Source organism: Cervus canadensis, chromosome 1 (genome assembly GCF_019320065.1).
Source record: "Cervus canadensis isolate Bull #8, Minnesota chromosome 1, ASM1932006v1, whole genome shotgun sequence".
Lineage (NCBI taxonomy): Eukaryota > Metazoa > Chordata > Mammalia > Artiodactyla > Cervidae > Cervus > Cervus canadensis.
The window spans coordinates 18,088,779-18,108,092 of NC_057386.1; the positions used below are offsets into that span (position 1 = coordinate 18,088,779).

The window sequence follows — 19,314 nt, forward strand, 5'->3', positions numbered from 1 at the left end:
CGACAGAGACCTTATGTGACCTATAAAGTATAAAATACTTACTACCTGGCCCTTCAGAGAAAATGTCTGCTGACCTCTGTTTTATACCATTAACTATGAGATTAACAAAAATTTTTACTGTTCCACAGAAGGTAAAAAACATGGTTAAGGAAATGACGTGTCACCTCTATACACTCCTATAACCGTGTCATTGTAAAATTTTTTAAAAAAAATAACCAGCTTTTTAAAAAATAAACTATTTAAATCAGTATCTTGATTTATTCTGATTCCTTCCAGCTGGAAGTGACTTCTGTGTGGATAGTCCCTTAGGAATGTGTTTGAATTTTACTTACGTTTTGATTAGCCCAATAATCTCTTCTGCTAGTAGACCCTCTTCCTGGAATCCATAAGTTCTCTGCCTCAGTTTTCCTTTCTGTGAGGTTGGATATTAGGAGATCAGAAAGATTACCTTCTTTTTTGGACAGTAGGTTGGCTTTGAAATCTGAGTACTGCTGGCATTTTAGTTTTATATGTGGCTGTGGCTAGAGATGGCATGTGAGAGAGCCTGTTTTAATAACCCTTATTTGGGATTTTTGGTTTGTTTTCACCTTGATTTTGGTCTCTGAAGCAGAGTCAGGTTATATCCATAGACCCTGAAGGGTAGTAGTTTCAATCTGTTTTAAGAGTAGTCAGTTCATTCTTCCAGGACTCGATTAACTAGGTCACAGTTAAATGTACACCTGAACTAAACAGAAGAAAAAGATCAACTTATTAGGATTTGAGTAAAGTTATCCACGGGCTTCCCTGGTGGCTCAGATGGTAATGCGTCTGCCTGCAATGCGGGAGACCCAGGTTCGATCCCTGGGTTGGGAAGATCCCCTGGAGAAGGAAACGGCAACCCACTCCAGTACTCTTGCCTGGAAAATTCCATGGACGAAGTAGCCTGGTAGGCTACAGTCCATGGGGTCGCAAAGAGTCAGACACGACTGGGCGACTTCACTCACTCACTCAAGGTTATCCACATAACTCAGGTGCATAAACCTTTTATGTCTAAAACGTTCAATATTGAAAAAGGCAAAAGGCAAATTTTAAACAACTGTGTTTTCTACAATATGATGGACATGTTAGGCCAAATTTGAAATTTCAGTCATTAATTCCCCAACCTTCTAAAACCTTACAGTACCAGACTATTCAAGTGGGAAAGACAGTGGTATAATTCAAGGTACCTAAATTTTCAACCACCTTTATAAAAAACTGCTTTTTCTATTAAAAATAAAATTGAGTATTCCAAATTCTTTGGATTAGAAATGATGGAAGCATCAGTTTGATCAAACTAAATCTTGTTATAACTTTTAGAACACTTTCATAAGTTGTAATTCAGAAGTATAATATGTAAGAACCATCCATTAGAGGGTATTCAGTAGAAAGGGACAACCAACTAATTTGAGAGTTATCTGCAGTGTGACTTGATTAACAAAATTTCAAATAATTTTTGTGTGTTTTTTTGTTAATAGTGTTTCATTTCTGACCACTGTATGTAAAAGTTTCCCTGGAAGTTTTACTATGGTTTTCCTGGATTAACACAAAGGCAGAACAAAAATTTCTTATTTGAAGGAGGTCAGGTTAAATCCAAGGAAATCTGAATGGTGTTGGTTTATTATCTACCAACATTTTTGTGTTAATAATGAAGTTTAAAACTTAGCACCAGTTCTTATCAGTTAAATGAAACTTAATTGGTTTTCTGACAAGTGACTCAATGTTGGAAACTAATACAAACTCATAAAAAAAACTATTTTCAACAAAGCAATTTATTTTTCTTGAGAGACTAAATTCAGTACAATGTTTGTTTCCATAACATCCAACATGTCTTATATCAAACTTAACCACTTTCTATGCAGTGACTGTGGTGGGATGATCTATTTTATTTGACTACCCTCAATGTAATTCATTTGGGTAGTTTTAAGGCATTTCAGTGATCAAAATGTTTCTCCCTACAGTTACTCCTGCATTCTCAATCAGTTTCTTCCGCACGTCATCTAAAGAAAATTTATGTGGTGTGATTACACTCTTTTTTTTTTTTTTTTTTTAATACCAGGATTTCTAAAACTAAGAAAAACACCAACATTTAAAACATTAGTGTTTCTAGTCAAGGGTAGTTCAATTAAATTTCATCAGTACATTATATTATAGTTTAACTCATGCTAGAAATGTTAAAACCCAAGATCTTCTGAGTCACATAATACCAACATTTCATATTACTGAATAAATTACTTGGGTTCCATACAAAGATATTAAGTGATGAGAAACAGAAAAAGCCAAGCTTTCAAGAGCTCTTTTAAAAAAATTCAGAAGCAAACTAATGAACACAACTACACAAAATATACACGAACCAATTACAAACTAAACTAGTTAAAGATTAACCTTAAAAAATACATTTTAGAACTTCGTGATACCCTCAAAAAGGCAGCAAACTAAGGGTATTAAAACAATAGTCATTATTTTAGTTATGCATCAAGTCTAAAAGATCCAGGTAAAAGAAATGTTTTGTTTTTTGATTCAATTAAAATACTTTAAAACTGGAAATATTTAATAATTGATAGTGTAATTAAAATTTAAATAATATACACAAATGATTTGAACAGGTTTTATATTCAGTAACTTGCATGGTTTTTACACTGGCACTTTTATCACTAATTTAGGAGAATCAGATGCACTTCCCTCCAAATACTTAGGCACTAAGATTTCAAATTTATAAATATGGTAGTATTTTAAATATTAAATTTTTACATGAATATTGGGTTCATCCTTCTTTCCTATGTTCCCTAGGTATTATCCAGTTTTGTGAGGAAAACATTCTTATATCACAATCAAAACTTGTTTTGGTTACTAGACTGTAGCCATAATTGGGTTACAGTCACTTAAGATTCATTATTTGGAATTATACTTATTAAGGCAGACCTAAATGAAACTTATCTTCTAGAAGAATTTCATATTTGCATTTCCCTGCACTGCAGAATGAGTTTCAGCAATATTTCAGCTGTTAGGAAAAATTTAATTTAAACTTGTTATCTTTGACTACCTGGGAATTCCTAGTTGCCCTAGAATAGTCAACTTTACGTTCGACTCACTTTCAACTACATCTGATTCATTCCAAATAGATTTTTAAATAGAAGTTAGACTTCATTAAGGTATTACTAACTTTAAATCTGAAAGACAATTAATGTAATGAAATTTTCAAGTCTGACAAGTTCATTAAAATTTTTTAGCATGTCTTGATACATTTACTTATCAGCTTTTTAATCTTCTTTCTGCTGCCATCTCCTTAATGTTTGTTTGCTTCACCTCTCTGGTTCGTTGGATTGCTACTATTTAGGCTTTCATGGACTTTATCTTCACAGTTTACTATATCTTGTAAAGCCTTTTCTACATCTGTTTGGCCAGCTGTACTGGCTGTTTTTGGCAAGGTCATCTGCAGTGCACACCACAGGGTAGTACGCGCTTTCCGAGTAGCTACACACATCTCTTTAATTGCTGAAGCAAGCGCAAAAACATCTGTAAAAGAAATATTTGAAAAAAAAAAAAAGAAACATTTGTGGTCAGTTCAAATTAAATATCATTTAAGTACTCCTTAACTTTTATAAAACCCAGTCTGTGCTTCTAAATGATCAAACATTATTTTTTATATAAGAAAGATGGCTATTGACTGAGCTAATCAAAGTACTTAATATTTAAAAGTGTTATACCTTAAATATAAATACTTATGTAAAAAAAAGTGTTACACTTGTATTTTATTTCTGACTTATATGACCATGACTATGCTTTGGGTAGAACAGACTTTGACAGAGTTATTACAATTAAATGGGTAAAATTAGCCAAATAGATAAAAGTATTTTCATTTTCACTTTTGGAGTACATTATGTAGGCACCATGTAACAATTTATTCTTTAGATAAGTGTAAATGTTAGAAATCCAACCATTTTAACTTCAGAATCTGATTTTGTTAAATTCAAATTAACTCTGCCTTATCAAAAGGATATGCATTAATGTTTGTACCTCTGTCATCTTGGCATCTAGGAACTCCTTGCCTTTGCCGATTTGAAGCATTAACAATTTCATCCTTTCTACGTGACTGTACAATGTGAATGGACTCCAAGTGCCTATCAAGAGCTGTAGAGATATTAGCATGAAGGGGAGAGCTTCGAAGACGTTCCATTTTGCCCAGTAGAGTCACAACCTGAGGGAAACATTTTAAATTTTGATGAGGCATTTAACTACATTGCCCTGTCATTAACTTAAATCTTCAATGAAGCAGAATAGAGATGAGAGGAATAATGTTCATTCAGTAATAAGTAAATGTTTAGGCTTCCCTCATAGCTCAGTTGGTAAACAATCTGCCTGCAATGCAGGAGACCCCTGCTCCATCCGTGGGTTGGGAAGATCCCCTGGAGAAGGGAAAGGCTACCCATCCCATTCTGGCTTGGAAAATCCCATGGACTATTATGGTCCATAGAGTTGCAAGGAGTTGGACGCGACTGAGCAACTTTCACTTCACTAGCTTACTATATCCTGACACCATGCTGGGGGAAACAAGGATGGAAGGTCCGTCTTTTGTACATATGTTAATTCTAGACGGTTTAAAAGTAGTCAATTACTGAGAATAAGCAACAATGAAAAAGTCAAACATTCAAATATATCCATATTATTAACAGTAAGTGCCAATATAAAATCTGACATTCTTTTTGGTAAACAGAATAGCCTGCCAAAAGAGCATTATTAGGAGTTACTGTAGTTAAAAGAAAAAAAACTGAGCTAAAAAGGGTTAATCAGTCTCTAGATCTGATTAATCTTGACCTCAACAATTCCCTTCTGGGCCTTCAATATTCTCTCTTTTGGAAGTCAGAAATAATATTGGCTAGTGTTAGTTTTAAGGAGTCCATAATCCAGAAAATACTGACTTAAATTTATGCTGAAGTAACAAAATAAATTCTATATGTGTCAAAATTGCGAGGGAAAATTAGGAGGTCTTAATCTTCTGGTGGTAGAAGAATCTTCTGGTTAATTAAGCTTTAAAAAGGGCACTATATATCTTAGATCTGTAAGGGGAGTATGTTTCATAGCTGTATATGCCTAAAATTTCAAATTCTAAACTTGGAAGGAGTAAGGAAGGAGAACTTTTGAGTAGATAGGATTTGAACATCTAATAAATACAGTAACTGACTTTGGGAGCCAAATGATTTAAAACTCACATAATTCAGTAACTGGAAAGAGCAGAAAAATATCTCTCAATTAATAAGCACCTGAATGACTGCCTCTAACCTCACACTCCTACCAAATTTCTTTGGTATAAGTCCATGCCAGTTCAAGCCCATGGAGAAAACACAAGAGTACAGGTATTAAATATTTTCCTACCCCACCCAAAAATAAATGAATAAATAAATATTTTCCTCCCAACTGTACAACCAGCCAGTTCTTGAGGGGGAAAATAAGACAACACAAGAAAAAAATACCACAGTAAAAACTCCAGTGAACTACAAATTATATATTTTTAAAATAAGATAGTCATTTTGAATAAGTGTAAAGAAAAAATTTACACAAGTGATTTTTAATAAACTTAAAAGATTTTTTTCAGAATTCTATAAAACCAGCAAACTAGAAGTAGTACACATAAAAATATTTTTGCCTTTTGTATATTACCAGTCTAATGTTGCTAAATATAAACAAAATTATTGTAACAGCTATAAATATGCTAAACCAGGGTGAAGCCTAAGTAGGGCTGGAAAAAGTATATTTCTTAATACATTAGCAATTCTTTGATTTATTGCCTAGAAATGCATTACTGAGAAAAATTTTAACTTGGAAGTTTGAAAAAAAGACTTAAGTTTTTATAACATTTGGCTATATCTGACCACACCACTGATAAATTCCATTGTACAAATTTATGAATTTGATTAAAAATTACAACTAATCAAGGCTGAAAGCTAGGTAAAAATCAATACTTTTCCATTGAAATATTTCATGTCTGTATTTTAAAGACAGCATGGTATAGGTAAGAAACCAATGATCAATAAAATAAGACTCTATTGTGCTGATTTTTTCTAATTCCTTAAATGGCTTTTATTCAATCATAGATGCAATCTGTTTCACTGCATGCCTTTTCCTAGGAATTGTTATCAGATTTTACCTGGAAAACAGAAGTTTTTAAAAATTATTTTGTTTATTTATTTGGCTGCACTAGGTCATAGTTGCAGCACTCGGCATACTGAATCCTCAGAGCAGCATGAGAACTCTTAGTTGCAGCATGTGGGATCTAGTTCCCTGACCAGGGATGGAACCAGGACCCCCTACATTGGGAACATGGAGTCTTAGCCACTGGACCACAGGGAAGTACCAGAAAACAGAAGTTTTTAAAAGAGGAAGGTCAGAAAGAAAAAACTACCCTATTCTATTACAGTTGCTTAGAAAATTCTGAAATTACAAAGGAGATAATAGGAAAATAATTTTTAATTAACATCAAGATTCTTTACATTTGATCTGAAGTGATATACTACTTTTCCAAAATAAGGCTATTTTATAAAATTATGCATATACTTACATACTTCAGTTTATTAGTAATTAATACATTGCTAGATATACTTAATGTTTGTTAAATAACTCAAGAGAACAGGATCAAGAAAATGAAATAAGGTAATTTCCTATTAATTTACTACCTTGTATAATATAAGCAAAGCTTTTTCGTGAAGCTAGAAAACAAATGTTTGTGATTAAGAAATGGGACACTTTATTATATTATTTTATATATTTTATATATTATAAATAATATTCAAAATGGTTTTTGCTTTAAAATTTTTTTTTCTTTTGTGGATTAGTTCCACTGCTAATCTGGATTTCTTGAAGAGGAATCTCTTAGATTACTAAACTTACTATTTTAATGACTGAGTGGGGCTATTTTCCCCTTCCGAAATAACTAATAGTTCTAGGTCCAAACATGGGAAAGAATACATTTCAGAGAGTTACACATAAATGTGATTTAAGAATCCTTCAGAACTCTAACTTGCTAAGGCACTTAAAAATTTTATCAAACAGTTAAAAAAAATCTGCTATTGGATATTTTCACAGCTTACTCTGGCTTGTTCTCGAAGTTCATCCACAATTAACCGATCAACTCTAGATGGGTTGGAGGTCAGCCGTGGAATTGGAGTATTGTTAGTACTGGATACTTTTTTCCCTGGATAATTCTTCGCAAGGGCCAATTCAGTCTGTAAAAAAATTATATAACTTTTAGATACTAAATTTTCTAAATATTACTCAATCATGAATAATATTTCTCATAGGCCTAAAAAGAAAATTGAAAATTACTCCTTTAGATAAAAATTCTGTTTTGGTATCAAAAGGCAATAAATATAAACCACAGTACCATGTACTTTTCTGTCACACTTAATGCATAAAATACCTGAACACTCCAATAGTTTAATACTTAGAAAATTCAAATAAATAAACTTTCAACCCATTAAGGAAAAAGTCTACCTAACAGGCAAAATAAACTTAAAAAAATTTTTAAGCCCCAAGCATTTTTAGTCTCTTTAAGTCACCTAATTAATTCTGTATAGTCATGGACTTAACAAATACTACACATTATAGAAGAATTCAACTTAAAAATAAGTACTCTTTCTTAAAACTACACTAGGGTAAACAAAATGAAAATAGGCAAAGGGGATATACTAAGTTATGCCTAAATGGATAGTTTTGTGTTACCTTTTTTCTCTCCTTTTCTAATGCTCTCCATTGTTCATAGCACTCTTCTAGACGAATATGAAGTTCACTGGCTGGTCCACTGCGGGTTTTAATTGGTCTTTGAAATCCAAAAGTTGGCACGAAACCAGAAAAGGAATTATCACCATACATCATATCATTAAAATATGGGTATAAATGGCTTAAGTCATCATAAGAAAACAAATCATATGAATCCAACAGTGGAACAACTGAATGGCCAAATGGATGAGTGGATCTTAGCGGAAACCCACTTGAACCAAGTTGTTGAAAACTCTGATTATGCCTTAAATCTCCCATCATATAATTATTAGAAAAGCATGACACCTGTGTGCGATTCACACGGCTATTAATATTGCTGTCTCCACTTCCTTGTCTGTGGCTATTAAAATGACCCTGTGACTCCAATAGATCTTGATATGTATTTTGAGATAAGCCATCTAAATGCTTTGGCCCTTCCTCAGGATCATAATGTCCACTTTGGGGCTTAGCTTGAAAATTATGTTTGTTTACATTTTCAATGATCCCATACTGCTGAGCTGAATAGTTATCACAAAATCCATTTGGCTGCTTTATTTTTTTATCGGTAACAGATTCAAAGAGATTTTCTTCTCCAGTCTTTGTCAGTCCTTCCATGTGATTGACAGATTGGATTCTTTCTGCACCATTGTAACCAAAATCAAAACTAGAAAATGCTGAAGGGTTTTCTTGGCAATACTTCTGAAATAAATTGCTATTTGGGGTTAAATTTGTAGATGATAGTTGGGGGAAATCTGAAGAATGGTTGGAACCTTTTGAAGCTGCACTTAAATGAGAATTTAATTTCATCAAGTTACCTTGATTTCGATAAAGAATAGGAGTGTTATTTTTTGTTTGGACATTCATCCATGTTGGTCTGTTTAAGTTGATACCTCCTGAAGATGTTGCTGAATTTGCTAGTAAATTCACTGATTTAAAATACTCAGAATTTGGGGGGTCAGGTTTAGTAAACTGTTGTTTTTCTGTGACATTAGCAAAATCATTATTAGCTGGACAAGTTGTATGAGGTTTTAGTCCATATTCTGATTTTAAGCCAAAATCAGCAGTAAATGCTGCTTCCTTTCCAAACTGTTTTTCTGTCAGATGTGGTGTAGTTTTTGGAAATGTGAAATTCTGCTGGTCAGGTATTGTCTCCTCCATTTTTTTCTGATTTGTTGGTTTTACCTGAAATAACTTGGTGTAGGTGTCTGCTTCTACAGTTGGTGCTTCAGGTGTGGCACTAGCTAATTTTTTACCATCTTGGACACTAAAATTTGAACACTTACTCAGCTTAGCCTTATTAGGATGAGCATATTCTGGGTATCTACAATAATCTGGATTTTCACTGTACCTATTAAATTGGGAAAGAAATATCTCTGCCCTCTTTTGCTGTAATGGTGCTTCAAGACCTTTAGCACATATTTTCTCTCTTCCATAAGAGTAAGTATCAACTCCTGATTCTTTCATGATGTCAGACAGACCAGTTTGTGGTGTAAAACAATTTTTGATAAATGGATATTCTTGAAATGCTGTCTTAGCTGTTTCATTTGTCTGAATATTGTAACAGCTGGAATGATCACTTCGTGAGGGGTACATCCATTGTTCTTCAAGGTCTAAACCAGTAAATCCATGATAAAGTTCATCTATTTTTTGTTGTGGTATGAGATTACTGTTATGTAGGTACTGCTTTTCCACTGTTGACACAGATTCACCAGTATAAAAAGCTTGCTGAGAGATGGCTGTATCTACTGGCCTTTTGGTTTCTGTTAAGAGGTCATGGTGATCTGCAAATCTGCTTGTGTTCATTGGCCAAACTGACTTTAAATTGGAGGAACAGGTCCTAGAACAAGCAAATATATTTAATTACAATTCAGATTTTAAAAGTCTTTATTTCCTTAGTGGAGAAGGGAGGAAAGGCTTTCAAAACATTTATATTGCCCCATTCACTATTCTCTAATCCTTTCCAACTTTGGCTTATAAGCTGCCATTACATCCAAATAACCTTCTGTCACTTAAAATGTGCTATATGCTGCATAAATATGCATTTTAGTCTTAATATGTCTTCAGTATACTTTTCGAGGAGACATAAACTAAAGCCTGAGGCTGGTGATTGCATAGTCTTACATGAACGGTTTACATATAGTAAGTAGAAACCAGATAAGTTTTTTTTTACATTATTATATAAGGTTAATACAAAAGTGTTGTTGACCACAATTTTTGTAATTAAAAAAGATGTACTCTCATTGAAATGAAAACATTTTCATTGGTTAGATGTATGCTACATATTTCCCTATTTATGAAATAGGGAATCTGGATAATATGGCTTCTACACCCAAGTAAAACAATTAATGCGTACTTTAAAAGTTTTTACTATATGAATAAAATCCATACATATTTCTACTCAGAAGCAATGATAGTTTTATTTTTGGAGGTATAAGTATAAAAGTCGTTGGAATTTATACTCTTTAAGCCAAATTTTAGCTCATGAACTCAAGGGAAATAGCTTTGAATTATGGAAGAATGATTTTTCAAATGAAAGTTCTTAATAGCAAATTAAACTTTCAATTGTATGGCAAGCACCTCAGGAAAATTAAGGCTCCTAGAAACAAATATCTGAATTACGATGTCGAATGTCAGATGATCCTCTCTTAAGTAAAAATAAAAGTTAAAGACCTAGTACCTGGAAATTCAAAAGTTTATTACACACTATATAGGTTATATAATATACTAACCCCTCAGCAAAGTATGGCTGTGATTTATCTTGTTCTTCCAAAATGTTAGACACAAGTCCATATAAGTCTGTTTCACTACCATAGTCATTTCTTTCTGTTTGAATCCTAAAAATAAATGAATATCACATGTAAATTCTTTTGCTCCTATTGAAACATAATATATTGATTTCTTTTTCCAGACTTATTCTGACTTATTTTTCTATAAAATATCTGGATTAACTCTATACCTTCATTTCAACTAAAGAGGGAATAGGAACTCAAGAATATTTTCCACTTTAGCATAGTGTTTATCCTACATAAATATTTCTCCTTCATTCCAAATCTTATGTCTAGTTCTCAATGAATGCTTACCTCTTACTTCTCCAAAACACATGCTATTCATTTTAGGTGACCAAGATATAAATCTCTAATCTATGATGTTATAGACATGATTGGTACCATGGCTGCTTCTGAAAGCATGTCTAGTCCTGTTATACATAATTACATGGACACTTGCTAAGTTTTTTCATTTGTGATTTGAAAACCATATGAACCTGCTACTCTATTTTTGTGACTCTTATACTAAAAGTTGGATTAAAAAGTACAGTGATATGGTCATCCTAAATATCACAAGAATGCGGCAGTTGCCCTTTAATGTAAAAGATTTGGGGGATATCCCCAAGTCTTTGCCAAAGAAGTGACTGGTGCTCCATCTAGATCAAATCCTACCTAGTGACCAACACTATCTAAACAAAACAAAATGTAAAAAACAACAATGAGATGGAATGTACTGGTCCCTTTTTACCTCTTATGGGTTTTGGGTAATTTGTTCCTAGAAGTAATATGTTGTTTTTAAATTGCAACTTCTTGTTTTTTAATATTTTATGTCTAACATTTCATAGTGTTAGGACATTTCAGAAATAAAAATACCTTATACTTGTGTAACATTCAAATATTTCATTGATCTTCATAACAAAGGAAAGGTAGGTATCAGTAATCACTAAACTGAATAAACAATCATGATATTAAAAAACTTGAATTTTGCAAAGGTTTATCATTTGCCATGCTTTACTATATACTTGTTGAATAAATGGTCTACCTACAAGTCTAATACTTTTCCCACTACATTTTGTTATTTCAAAAATATTTGATATAAACTTTTTGTATAATAATGTTAATATATATCTAGAAAAATATTCAATGTAATATATATCAAACTGTTAATAGTTTTTACTGGAAGGTAGAAAGGCAGGGTAAAGGTAAACTTCTGCTTGCCTTTATGTATTTCTATAAAGTCTGAAGTTTTTCAATGAACATGTATTAACTAAAAAAATGCTTTTTTTGTGTGGAGTTATGTAGTCCACCTAATAAAATCTATTTTAGAGAACTTAAAACTAATTTCTAAATATTTAACATTTAATTAGTAGATTTTAAAAATAATTATTTCCTAGTAAAGACACATCAGTCTCTTTTAACTGTTTCCTTATTATAATTAATATAAAGGTAGTGTCACTCCCTTAAGCTTCTCTTTGCAATAAGCTCCCATAATATTTTATACTTCTTCATTAGACCTTACCTGGCAAGTTATCATAATCATCACCATTACTATAAGATCTATAAAGGCAGGAATAATATTTGCCATGTTAATTCTAATATCCCCAATAGGAGAGAATCTGACATAGAGTTAGCCCTCATTATTAGTGGAACTGAATAGAAAATAAGTATCTTACATTTGATAAAATCCTGTTTGTTGTATACTTGTAAGGCAAGAATTACTGAACATTTAGAACTGGATTAAAAAATAGATTGAAAAATTCTAACTCATTTATATGCTATCTTTAGAAAGAGGAACTTAAGATGTACTCAGGGTTGCTTCTAATTAATGAAAGAAAGTAGCAAGAAAAAATTATAGACACATAACTTTTATGATTTCCTAGAAGTTTGGTTAAATAAAATTATAATGTCATAACATAAAAATACTGATATAGGGAACAAAGAGCTAATACAACTAGGTCCCCACATAATCAAACTTAAGAACACTTTGTTTAGCCTGAGAAATCTAATTTATTAATTTACCTGTTCTTTACATTGATCTGAGAATTAGAGGGCTGTTTAATATCATCTCCATATGTAGACCATGGTGCATAGAAAAGTGAAGAATCTACAGAACTTGCATATTCCGTTGATGAAGAAAGTGGAGCATAGGTCTGCCTTAGGTCAACACTATCTTCATTCTGAAATTTTAAAGGCATGTTTGTATATCAGATATAATCAAAACTACATTTATTACAGAATATTAGTGAAATAATAAGAAATCTGAGGAAATAATACATGTGTAAAAGTTGGGAGACAAATATAGACTTAGCCACTTAAGCTTACTTTAACAGTAGGAGTTGGCAATTTTTTCCTATAAAGTGTCAGATAATAAATATTTTATGGTTTACTGTGTTAAGGTCTCTGTTGAAACTCCTAGCACCAAAGCAACTATAGACAATGTGTAAATTAGAGGCTGTGGCTATTCCAATAAAATTTTGTTTACAAAAACAGCCACTCAGCAGATATGGCCCCTGTCCAATAGCTGTTGCTTATCCCTGAGAAAGGACATGAACACCTATAATTATTGCTGTTTTAATTTTTTGAGCAGATGAGCACTATGTGGACCATAGCTGTGTTATTTTTAGTATTATTTTTAATAAATCATTTACAAAATTCAGTCTTAATGTCCCCAATCTGTGAAAAACAAGTGAATGTACATTTACATCGAATTTTCAAAGAAATTCCACACAGTGTATTCAGTCACCTTACGACATGGATATTCTCTGTATTTTAAAAATGAGAAAATGGGTGTTTTATAATGGGTTTAAAAATGAGGCTACAAATTATTGAGCTAAGAGGTGACAAAACTAAAACCCAAACTCAAGGCCGTCTTACTCCCACACTAGGGCCTTTGAAAACAATATCTTTAATTTTCAGCTTAGTTTATTTCCAAGAGGAAGTATAAAAATGAGACAATACAAAAAATATTTTATCTTAAGAAATTTAAAGATATTATAGTTAGAAGAAAAAACGAGTTCATTTTTTTTCTTTATACTTCTATAATGAATTTTGAGTAAATAAGGTAAAAGGTTTGAGTTTTAAGATTTTAATGAATTATTTGAAGTCCTGTCTTCTTCCAAAAAAGGGATTCAAGTACAATGAAAATACTGCACCTCAAATTTTAAATACTTAAAATAGTCTGAAAATATAGATTCACAATTTTTAACTCTCCAAATAAGGAGCTACTAAAACCCAAGATGTAATAGCTATAAATATCCAGACAAAACACAGTAGAAAAGGTATTTTCTTATAAATATAGAAGGTATATAATCCTGGTTAAAAATATTTTCTAATTGCTTTTATTCACAATCAAAATTGATGTGAAAAGAGATGAAACATGTTTAGATCAAAACATTCCTAAATTTTTGTTCTTCATGGACATGATGCATTTTCAGATTATATAATATCAAATGAGGTAAACAGTATTTGAAACAAAATATATTGAGAAAGTATTATTTCAAGTATACTTTATATTTTAAATATTTGAGTATTAGAAAAATTAAATCCTTTTAAAAGATTGATTTAAATTTAATATTCTAGGATAAAACAAGCAACTAAAGTAATGTGGTGGCTATCTAGATACTCTTCAGTCAAAACATTTCTGGCAGTTAAATATGTGAATGCTTAGGGTTGGTACACTAATTAGTCTAGCTAATTGCAAAATGTCTCACTTTATTCTTGCTATGCTTAATCAACTGAAATTAAATCCAAGTAAATTTTAGTAGTCAGGTAAACATTATAGAGAGCAATGGAATGTTGATCTTTGCAGTGAAAAGACCTGGAGTCAACTTGGGTTTTGTCACTTACAGCACAAGTCAAATTCTTTGGGCCTCAGTTTCTCAATCTGTACAATGGGTATAATACTATACAAGGCTGTCATGTGAATTAAATAAAATTATTTATTTCAGGACACTGTTGTAATTCAAAATATAACAATATCAACAGCGATGTGCTGGTTAAATAATTTCAAATGAAAATGACATATTATCCTAAGCTAATTTAACACGATTAACAAAACTAAATGTTTTAGGTGAGGTAAAAGGTACCACGTCATCTAAGACATTATCAGAGCCCGAGAATAAAAAAGTATAGAAAAATTTCCCCTTTAAATGATCAAACGTATGTTTGCACCGACTTCCAATAAATGCTGGAAGGGAAAATTATCTTACGGTCTAAGCAAATACGGATTTTCTTACATTTCTGTCATCATGTCACGCTGAGGACAAGGCAAAAGCAAGAACCAATGAAAAATCTATTCCTTAACTTGCTTTCAAAACCAGTTTGTATTCTACAAACTCTATTTAAAATATTGTCTGGTCCTAAACGTGGAGCAATTTAAACGCCAACGTGAATGGGCAGGGCGTAGGGTTGCATTTGAAGGAGAATAAATCCTCTAACAAAGGGCAGAGCGGAGAAACGGACCTGCGATTTGTAGCAATCATAGAAGGAAGGGGAGCCCGTCAGCATGACGCTGTTGAAGACATCTGTTAGTCGACTGCTGGCGTCCGCACTGAGGTTCCAGCAGCGATTCGCACCTCCACGGAACGCGACTTTCGGCTGCACGAAACGGGGATAGGAAACAGGAGAGACATGTCACGCAGGGCAGAGCCGGACCGATACGGCCGGACGACGGCTTCTACGGTTCTACGTCGGCTGTGCGCCTAACTCCACCCGGAATCCGTTCCCAGAACATTCATTTGGGGACCCCGCGCTTCCGCCCCCGGGTTTCCCTCTCCTTTTTCCGGCCGGACCCCGAGGCGCGCCTGACGGGCCCTCCCTGTCGGCCTCCGCCTCAGCGCCGCCGCGGCCCGACGTTGGGGAGGCAGCGGTAGCCTGCGCGTCGCGGTCAGTCACCTGCTCCGCCTCGCCGCCAGTTCTGTCAGCCCGCAGCGCGTCCCCAGGCCCTGACCCCATCGGCCGCCGAGCCCCAGGCTCACCCCGCGGCTCAGCCCGGGCGCCCCGTCGGGGCTCCTCGCCTGCGACCAGGCCTCTCCAGCCCCGCCGCTTCAGAGACACGCGTCCGGGGACGCGCCCGTTCTGTCTCTCCTCACGGTCGCCGTCCTCCTAGCCCGGCCGCCACCCAGACCCCGACAGTCCCCGCCAGTTACCTCAAGTCCCTCCCTCAGGCCTGGGGGGTGAGGGGGCGGGCGGGGGTCTCCGCAGCTCACCTCCATGGGCCTCCCAGCCCCTCCTGGACTAGGCACAGCTCCTGGGGTACGGGGATGAGGGGGGGGCGTCGAGGCCCAGCTCCCTCAACCCGCACCCCGCCGCTGCTGCCTCCGCCCCGGGCGCTGCCTGGAGCAGGTCTGTGGGTGCGGGGGCAGGAGCTGGGAGGGAGAGGCTGGGGAGAGGCCGTTACTTTGCCCACCAGGGGCTCGCGACCCGGCACGCGACCCGGCACGGGCCCGCCCCGCCCCCTCCTGGGAGGCCCGTCTTCGGCTTCGCACCCCTCATTGGCCCGCTGCCCGGCCAATGGGCGGCGGCCTCCGAGACCTGTTACCCACTAGAGACAAGGCCAAGAACCAGCCGTTACGGCGACCTCGCTCTCTCTGCGTTTCTGAGCCTTTCCCGCTCAAAGTGAACGTGTTCGGGATTGGCCCAGTCTGTCAAGCACCCGCCTGATGATTGGCTAGTAGAGCAGCTGAGGGGCGGGGCGTGGAAGGAGGATTAGGAGCTCGGGCCTACCAGGTGGGAGAAGTGATGGAAGTGGTCAGGAAGATTTGAGAAGTCGCTCAGCAACCGGCGGATAATCCTAAACTTACCGGCTGTTCACCTTGCTCCAACATTTCATTTTGCCCCTGGTCCTGCCCCTAACTCCCAGAATCCTTTGGAGCAGCCTCAGAGAATGATAGGCTTGGGCTCGTTTACGGAGCGTGAGGAACCCGTTAAGGAGTTGGGGGTTGTTGGAAAAGTCCCTTCTGAGAAGGAAGAGAGCTGTTCTCTGTCCTAGGCCCCACGCTTCGATGGGGGTGAAGGCATTTTGATGCTTATGGAACCCCTGAACAAATTTCACTCTGACCTGTACCAAATAAGCCGTTCACATAGATGGTCCCATTCGAGGATGTGGTATCTCAAGATTTTGTCCCCAGAAAATGCTAAACAATTTTGTGTGCATTGAAATATTGAAGATGATCAAAGTAAGCACAGTTACCACCTTTAGGGCATGTATATTTAAAATCAAAATTTGAGAAGCAATAAAGTGGAAGGTGTTTTTTTTAACTCAAGCATAAATGGAAATAGGATAGGGGGACATGTCTTTTTGGCCCATATTGCCCTGATGGTTATTTTGGATCCCAACTCAGCTTTGAGTTAAGAAAGCTTGTTAGTTGACCTGGCTGTACCAATTCATTATATTTATTTCCCTACCTCACCCTTAAAGTTGCTAACCTGGAGTTTACTCCCTCCTTACATTTAGAGCATACTGTTTTGTCTCTCTCCCATAACACCCAGAATGATTTTGCAAAACTATGAATCCTCTTATGTATCTTTTTTATTGTAATAAGATAGACATAAGATTTGCCATTTTAAGCACCTTCGAATGTTTAATTCAATGACATTATACTCAATGTTATGCAACCATCCATATCTAGAAATATTTCATTATCCCAAACAAATTTTGTACCCAATAAAAGACATAACTCCCATTTCCCCTTCCTTCCACTCTCTGGGAACCACTGTTCCACTTTATGTTACTGTGAACTCACCTATTCTAATTACTTCATATAAGTGGAATCATACAATATTGGTCCTTTCGTGACTCATTTCATTAGCACAATGTCAAGATTCATGTTGTGCGTGTCAGAATTTCACTCCATTTTATGGCTGAATAATATTAATCAATTGATGGACACTTGGCTTGTGTTCACCTTTTCTTTGTAATGAAGAATGGTGTAAAGAGCATTAGTGTACAAATGTCTATTTGATTTCCCTTTTCAATTATTTTGGATATATGTTTAAGAGTGGAATTGCTGTCATATGGTAATTCCATTCAACATTTTCCACACCAAACTATCCTACTGAAGCTGCACCATTTTGCACCCCCAGAGCAATACACCAGGGTTCCAGTTTATTTACATCCTTGCCAACAGTTGTTATTTTTCCTTCCGTTTTTTTTTTAATAACCTTTCAAGAAGTTGTGATATGGCATATCACTGTGGTTTTGATTTTCATTTCCCTTATGACTAATGATGTTAAGCATCTTTTCATGTGCTTATTGACCATTTGTGTATGTTCTTTGGAAAAATATTTATTTAAATCCTTTGCTCATTTTTTTGAGATTGTATTGTCTTATTTAGTATTGATATGGTTTGTTTTGGAAATGAAGGTTACAGGAAAGTGGAACACCCCATTGAACTCAAGTGAATACATTAGAAAAGGGATCATTTTGGTTATGGATTAAAAACAAGTATTTAGTGTATAGTTAGTTCTTTCTTTCATCTCTTGCATTTCTTTTTTGGAAGATCTCATTCTGAATGGGTGTGTTGAGAGGTAGATGGGATTGTTTTCACAACTGCCTAAATATAGATACAAACCTCAGACTACAGTAAGAAGTTAGAAATACTCAAATAATTGTTTTATGTCTTCTCTGCTTTTACATTTTGTTGTGATCCACACAGTCAAAGGCTTTGGTGCAGTCAATAAAGCAGATGTAGATGTTTTTCTGTAACATGGAAACTCCCAAATTTGAGGGATCCCCAGATATAGAATGAAGGATCTCTTGACACCAATGGACTGGAAAACAGCTTCTTCTTCTTCTTTTTTTTTTTTTTTTTAATTAAGACCCGCAGTTTTAATTTAGACCACAGAGTTTGAGAACTTTAAAAAGATTCGTTGTTTCTGCCTTTCCCCTTTCAGTTAGATAGGGTTCTAGGTCATTCTCTCTTAATCTGGGCATTTAAAAATCCATTAAAGCTTTGCGTTGTGATATACTGCTGCAAGCAAGCTTCCTTCCAAAAGGTAAAAAATTAAAAAACATTCCTGAAAGACGTGGTTTTCGAATTGGATGATTATATACCATTGAGGTGGGAAATAGATTCTGAATATATAGAATCTTCCTGAAAACACATAGCCCACCTCCTTGTTGTAATTTTTCAGCAGCTGAATTTCCTATATTATTTTATCTGTCTTGCTTTCTATTTGTGCAGTCTAAAATACCATGAGAGGACATACTTACTGACAGGTCAACCTGAAAGCTGGATATTTTGCAAACCATTGTCTTATATAATGTTGAGGGTCCTTATCAAAACCTGTCAGAGCCGGGAAATATTCAACAGTTGCTTTATTGCAAAAGCTTTTAAATTCTGTTCAGGTTCTGAACTGATCCCTAAGTAGGTAGAGTTCTCTAGCCTGTCCTTTCGTAGGGGACCTACAAAATTAAAACATAGACAAGCTACTTCCTTGACTCCTGCTTTGGAGGGCGGAGTAAGGGAGGTTCCCCACTTGTAAGGCTCTACCTCTGTTTCAAGGTTTTTACCTCCAATTTGGAGTCCCACTGCTTGTCTGGCTTGATGACTTGATTCTCTCCCTTCCTCTCTCTTCTTAATAGACATTATTCTTAAATTTTTATTTATTTATTTATTTATTGGCTGTGCTGGGTTTCATTGCTGCACACAGGCTTTTCTCTAGGTGCGGCAAGTGGGGGGCATTCTCCAGTCGCAGTACTCGGGCTTCTCATGGCAGCTTGTCTTGTTGCTCTAGGGCCCTTGGATTCAGTAGCTGTTGTGCCTGGGCTTCATTGCCCTGC

The 19,314-nt window shown here is 35.5% G+C and overlaps 1 protein-coding gene across 1 annotated transcript; it reads right to left on the reverse strand.

Annotated features, from left to right (window-relative positions):
- Positions 1-1,774: 1,774 nt before the first annotated feature.
- On the reverse strand, positions 1,775-16,357 carry MEIOC (meiosis specific with coiled-coil domain). Its single transcript, XM_043469004.1, has 10 exons — positions 16,334-16,357; positions 15,790-16,074; positions 15,243-15,635; positions 14,994-15,128; positions 12,552-12,709; positions 10,497-10,601; positions 7,732-9,604; positions 7,101-7,235; positions 4,033-4,213; positions 1,775-3,531 (listed from the first exon to the last, which is right to left on the reverse strand). Exons 1-10 carry the CDS (start codon positions 16,355-16,357, stop codon positions 3,302-3,304), a joined length of 3,519 nt encoding a protein of 1,172 aa, XP_043324939.1. The 3' UTR covers positions 1,775-3,301.
- Between the last annotated feature and the right edge of the window lie 2,957 nt (positions 16,358-19,314).